Below are 5,822 nucleotides of genomic sequence, written 5' to 3'. Positions count from 1 at the left end.
GTAAGTTCATTATTGTTGATAGTGAAAGATTTAACTGCACTAGGTCTCGTAGTTTTTTCCTTCACATCGGAGAGTTTTCCACTTCAAAATTTTGGTGTCTTACTTGTATATTGTTTGATTTATTTCTCTACATTGTTTTTGATGAGTTGATATTTTGGTGCTAAATTGACTATTTAATTTGCCCAAAGAGTAGTACATAATTTGAGCTGTGTTCTTTGTTATTGGCCTCCACCCCCAACACACTGGATCATCAAAAGTTTGTCCGAACCTAATGAGTAGAGCATGAATGAAGGCATCCCAAGTAGGGAACTGTCCAGCCTCATCCGCATTCTAGAACCAGACCAACGCCTCACCCTCCATGTGGAAAGAGGCCATGAGAATGCGTTGCTAAAGAGGAGTACGGTAATAATCAAAGAACTTCTTTACCTTGTACGTCCACCCCCGATGGTAGAATCCATCAAATCTGGGGAAATCAATGCGCAAAGTTCTGGTGTACGTGTATATAAGTCTCTCCCTCCAATAAGGTTTCTGATTCTCCTCCTCACCTGGGTATCTTCTGTCCTCTCTATAAGCAAAGGAGTGAAGAATTGTAGGCTCTGGATACCAAATGTAAGGGGAATTCGATGATGAAAAATGAAAAAGATAGAGAATAATGCGATAGATTGAAAAATAGAGGCTCATCTCCTCGAAGATAACGGTTTACAATATTCTCAAAATCTACCTCTTCTCCCATTGACACAGCTGATACATACAGATCCAATTCCGACAGAATTGCAGCTGTCATATTCTTCTCGATCTTAAAACGACTAGCAAGCCTTGCAAAACGCAATACTTGAAGAAACTTACAAAACGCAAGGATACATAAAACGCTGACCTTCCAATAGAATAGAAAATAACAATTGCAATAAACATTAAAGCGTTGACCTTCCATCCCACAGTGAAGCTTAGGAGACACGCATTGCCTTGTTTTGACAAAATCAAGCTTACGACACGCTGACGCGCATTGCCTTGTTTGACTAAATGAATCCCTTTCATCTTCCATTTTAGTCGTCTCCCCCTTGAAGATAAGCTGCGCCTTAATCACCCATAACACCTTGGATTGATGATGGGGCATCGGTTAGGCGTTACAGAACCGATTTCGTTGGGTGGACCGACAGAGTACGATGTGATCGAGACACGTGAACTCGAAAAGGTTCTCTTTTCTTTTTTGTTAAATTCGCTTTGACCCATTGATTGGCTTTGAATTTCATAGCCGAAAACTTGCTGAATTGGGTTTTTGGGTCTTCAGTATCTGCGAGACGCGGGACTGTATGAGAGCCAGGAAGAGGCTGTGAGCAGAGAGGAAGTGCTCGGCAGACTTGACCAGGTTGGATTTCTTAGTTAGTTGTTGCATTGATACTTTGGTTGCTTGCTAATAAAAGTGACGAAAAGAAGATTTTTAAGTTTTATGTTGTTAATTTGTTGGTTTTAAGTTTATCAAAAAATTGTTCTTACTCGAATTGAGCTATGTGATCATGGTTCAGTTTTTCCACTGCATCTTTTTTTTGGACATTTTCTCGGCAATTTCATGAGAAGCAACATTATATTTGTTCTTCTGAATGCAATGCTGATGTGGTTGTTTAAAATTTAAATAGATTGTAAAGATTTGGGTCAAAACAATTAGCCGTGCTAAGGGGTTGAATGAGCAACTCGTGCAAGAAGCGAACGCCAAGATTTTCACCTTTGGTTCCTATCGGCTAGGGGTATGAAACTCTTGTTCCTCTTATAAAAAGGGTTTCTCGTTTAAGTTTTATGTGTCGTTTACTCTTTGAATTATGGTTCATCCTACTTCCGTTTTATACTTTTTTCTTTTTCTTGGTCTTTTAGGTGCATGACCCTGGTGCGCATATAGACGCGCTTTGTGTGGGACCTAGACATGCTTCAAGAGAAGTGCGATCAGTTCTTGCCTATTTATGGTGCAACTATTTTTACATTTGTTTTAGGTGGTATTGCCTTATGAATTTAAAGAGTTTCTTAAATTTGGCCGTAGGAAGATTTCTTTGGCGAGCTACACAGAATGCTGTCTGAGATGCCTGAAGTAACAGAGTTGCAACCTGTGCCTGATGCTCATGTTCCAGTTATGAAATTTAAGTTCAATGGTGTTTCCATAGACCTTCTGTATGCAAAATTGTCACTCTGGGTTATTCCTGAAGTAAGTGCTAGATTTATGCTGGCAGCCTCGTATCTGCGTCCGCTCCTTTTTATTTAAACTTTGGCTTACTGTTTTCAATCATTTGAGAAACTGTGAATGGAAGGAAAATCTTCATTTTGCAGGAACCATGTATAATGTGTATAGTTTGTCGAGCAGGCCGATGTAATACAGATTATTTAGGAGAAAGATTTTTAATTTGGATAATTGTTTAGTTCATTGACATCTTTCTGTCATGGATTAGTCCCTTCACTAAGATAATGTAACAGAACACAATTTTGTGAATCCTCTTGGTGAAGGTAACCAGTGGCCTACCTGTTTGGCTTTAATGTATGCCAATGCAGCCAGTTGGTCCCTTTCGTAAATATTTTACAATCACATATTATTTCTTTAATTTCCCAGAAGAAGAAGAAAAAACCATAGTATTTCTTTGCAACATATATGTCATGCTAGTCCATAATGTAAAGTTTATTCTAATATACTTCTTAGGTAACGTAGCTTTTGTTATGATGGGGCATAATGGCCAATATATTGTAGAAATCATTTGATCTTGTGCTCATGAGATAAGCAGGTAGAATTGCTTTCTCTCTTCTTTTTAGAATATCAGGTGTCAAAGTTTCAGTTGGAGCCCCAACTTACGCGCTTAATTGCATATTTAGGCCTATTATCTTGAAGAGTGTGCTAATATAAGCATTACTTGTAGGCAATAGTTCTCATGTTTCATCTTGGTATGAAACACCAAACCCTTTTTCTTCCTCTTTGTTCACAAGTTCTAGAGGCTAGAGGCTAGAGGCTTGATTGCTGATATAACTGTTGCTTTCTTTTACTGAGAAGGATGGGTGGAGTGCTAGAGACTAGAATAGGGGCCCAAATAGTTTCAACTTTTTGCATAGTAGCACTATGATTAGTGCATAGCATAAATTCAGCTTCATGTGAAATGGTTAAAGTTCTTTTATAAAATTCTTGAAGAGGATGAACTGAATTACAAATGTCTTTTGTGGTTAGGTAGTCTTACAAAGATAGTCCTGCCTTGGGGGAAGGGGGGGTTCCGTCATAAAAAAAGAAAAAAAAGAAGAAAAAGAAGAAGAAGAAGATATTGAAGGTAGGGTGATTTCATCTTACTCAAGGGTTAGATAAGCTATCATGATATAAATGCAAGGGTTCAAAGTCTTTTAGAATGCTCATTTGAAAAAGCTCCCCTTTTTTTCGGGTCTACGAATCTGACAGTGGATGTAGATCTTAAGGTTATTGTTGGTTGGGTAGAGGTGGAGAAGCTGTTAGGGATGCAAGAAAATTATCAAACAGGTTTCTTACTTGGTAGGATTGTCCAAATAACCTTGGAGTGGATCCCAAGGAACTAGTATACTTTGATTTCTCTGTTTTTAACATATCACTCTGTTGCAGGACCTAGATATTTCACAGGACTCAACACTACAGAATGCAGATGAGCAGACAGTTCATAGTCTCAACGGCTGTAGGGTCACTGACCAAATTTTGCGTTTGGTTCCAAATATTCAGGTGGGAGCCGTTGCTTACCAAAATTACATGTACATATAAGTTTCAGTGTTGATTTTTCCATTAAGTTTATCTTCTCTAATTGCACCTGTTTTCTGAAGTGCAGAATTTCCGCACAACTTTGAGGTGCATGAGGCTCTGGGCTAAACGTCGCGGTGTTTACTCAAATGTAGGGTGTGATTTACTTTGGTTCTTATTTCTTGGTATTTGTTCTAGTTTATCATAGTTTTTCCTCCCTGTCAAGGGCAGGTTGCAGGGTTTCTTGGTGGTATAAACTGGGCATTGCTGGTTGCCCGCATCTGCCAGCTATATCCCAATGCGCTGCCCAATATGTTAATGTCTCGATTCTTCAGGGTCTATACTCAATGGCGTTGGCCAAATCCAGTAATGCTGTGTGCCATTGAAGAAGGATCTCTTGGGCTTCAAGTTTGGGATCCTAGAAGAAATCCACAAGATAGGTTCCATTTAATGCCTATCATAACTCCTGCTTACCCGTCCATGAACTCTAGCTACAATGTCTCATCAAGTACTTTGCTTATTATGTCAAAGGAGTTTCAAAGAGGGAGTGAGATTTGTGAGGTATGGTTCACATATTGTGATACAAGTTGACCTCTTAGTTTAAATCAACTTAAATTTCATAGTACATTGATGTTTTTGGAATTTGATGTTTCCTAGTGCTTGCAGGCTATGGAGGCATACAAGGTGGATTGGGATACGCTTTTTGAGCCTTATCCATTCTTTGAAGCGTATAAGAATTATCTACAAATAGACATTACTGCAGAAAATGATGATGATCTAGGAAAATGGAAAGGCTGGGTTGAATCTCGCCTCTGCCAGCTAACATTGAAGGTGGAAACTGTATTTTTTATACTTGGTTATTTCAGGCTGTTTTGTTTCCTAATTCAGATTATCTTTTGTAACTGTAGATTGAGAGAGATACTTATAACATGCTTCAATGCCACCCACACCCGGGGGATTTTTCAGACAGATCTCGACTTTTCCATTGCTGTTACTTTATGGGTTTGCAGCGAAAACAAGGAGTTCCAGTGAACGAAGGTGAACAGTTTGATATAAGATTAGCCGTTGAGGAATTTAAAGGCAATGTCAACATGTACACATTGTGGAAGCCTGGGATGGCAATCCGTGTATCCCATGTAAAACGCAGGAATATACCAAACTTTGTATTTCCTGGAGGGATTCGACCTTCCCGCCCATCCAAAGGAACTTGGGTGAGTTGGAGTTCCGAACTGAAAGTTTCTGGTCATGCTCAAGATAATTCTCCTGAAGGTAAAGCGGTTTCAAATGGTGGAAGGAAGAGAAAGCAGGTGGATGATAGTCTGGAGACTAACCTGCTTTACAAGTGTAGCATATGATGGGCAACGTGCACATTTATGTTTGGATATTTTTATATTATATAAATGTAAGGTCTCTAAATTATATTGTATTTGATGTGAGTAAAGAAATTTTCACCCATAAAATCATAGTCATAAGCCTTTGTAACTTATAAAATATTGTTTGTGGTCGTAAATGGAATCGGGAAATCTATATATCGAGACTATAACATGTCAACTTCAACGATTTGTCTTGATTAGGAGAAGCAAATGAGCTTCAGGTTGATATGTAGGTGTAAAATTAAGCAATGTAGTGTCTTGCACTGAACGGGCCATGTAAGTCATCATTCTTTTAACATTGCCACATAGAATGATGTACGTGTATGACGGCTTATAACAGTTATGCTAAATCTTGAGATGATCGTGAACTTAGATGTAAAGTGTATGTTAGTTTGACGTATTTATGTGTAAAGTGTATGTTAGTTTGACGTATTTATGAGTAAGATCTATTCATGGTCAACATCTTTGTGTATTGGGTGATTGCATGTAGTATTGTGAAAACACTATCTTCAAGAAGAAATTTAAATCCTTTGTCAGGAACAAAGTGATAAGGAATATTTCTCTTGATGTAGATTTAATGAGAATGATTATTTTAAAACTCGGGCCTGAGTGTTTCAGTGTAATTTACTGAGACTTATTTGTAAAAGGTGAGATTGAATATCACAAGGTACAAAAAAATAATCATGTAATTAAATTAGATTATCAAGGGAAATAGGTAGTGAAAAAAG

General features: G+C 38.1%; 1 protein-coding gene across 2 annotated transcripts; it reads left to right on the top strand.

Annotated features, from left to right (window-relative positions):
• Positions 1-1,003: 1,003 nt before the first annotated feature.
• LOC133866948 (nuclear poly(A) polymerase 1) lies at positions 1,004-5,278 on the top strand. Of its 2 annotated transcripts, none has more exons than XM_062303612.1 (10): positions 1,004-1,192; positions 1,289-1,366; positions 1,635-1,742; positions 1,867-1,929; positions 2,030-2,191; positions 3,593-3,706; positions 3,810-3,872; positions 3,953-4,282; positions 4,379-4,552; positions 4,630-5,278. In XM_062303612.1, exons 1-10 carry the CDS (start codon positions 1,103-1,105, stop codon positions 5,074-5,076), a joined length of 1,629 nt encoding a protein of 542 aa, XP_062159596.1. In that variant the 5' UTR covers positions 1,004-1,102; the 3' UTR covers positions 5,077-5,278. The 2 variants fall into 2 exon arrangements, with proteins under 2 accessions (XP_062159596.1, XP_062159597.1); XM_062303613.1 differs by having other exon boundaries at positions 1,010-1,192; positions 4,388-4,552.
• The last annotated feature ends 544 nt before the right edge of the window (positions 5,279-5,822 follow it).

Source organism: Alnus glutinosa, chromosome 4 (genome assembly GCF_958979055.1).
Source record: "Alnus glutinosa chromosome 4, dhAlnGlut1.1, whole genome shotgun sequence".
In the NCBI taxonomy this organism is placed as follows: domain Eukaryota; kingdom Viridiplantae; phylum Streptophyta; class Magnoliopsida; order Fagales; family Betulaceae; genus Alnus; species Alnus glutinosa.
The sequence above is the reverse complement of the archived record's forward strand: the minus strand, read 5'-3'. Positions and strand labels throughout refer to the sequence as shown.

Excerpts from the sequence above, each read along its gene's own strand:
- LOC133866948 (XM_062303612.1), top strand. The coding sequence starts at position 1,103 with ATGATGGGGCATCGGTTAGGCGTTACAGAACCGATTTCGTTGGGTGGA. Across the intron at positions 1,193-1,288 it reads AGACACGTGAACTCGAAAAG|TATCTGCGAGACGCGGGACT; the intron begins GTTCTCTTTTCT and ends TTGGGTCTTCAG. Across the intron at positions 1,743-1,866 it reads TTGGTTCCTATCGGCTAGGG|GTGCATGACCCTGGTGCGCA; the intron begins GTATGAAACTCT and ends TTGGTCTTTTAG.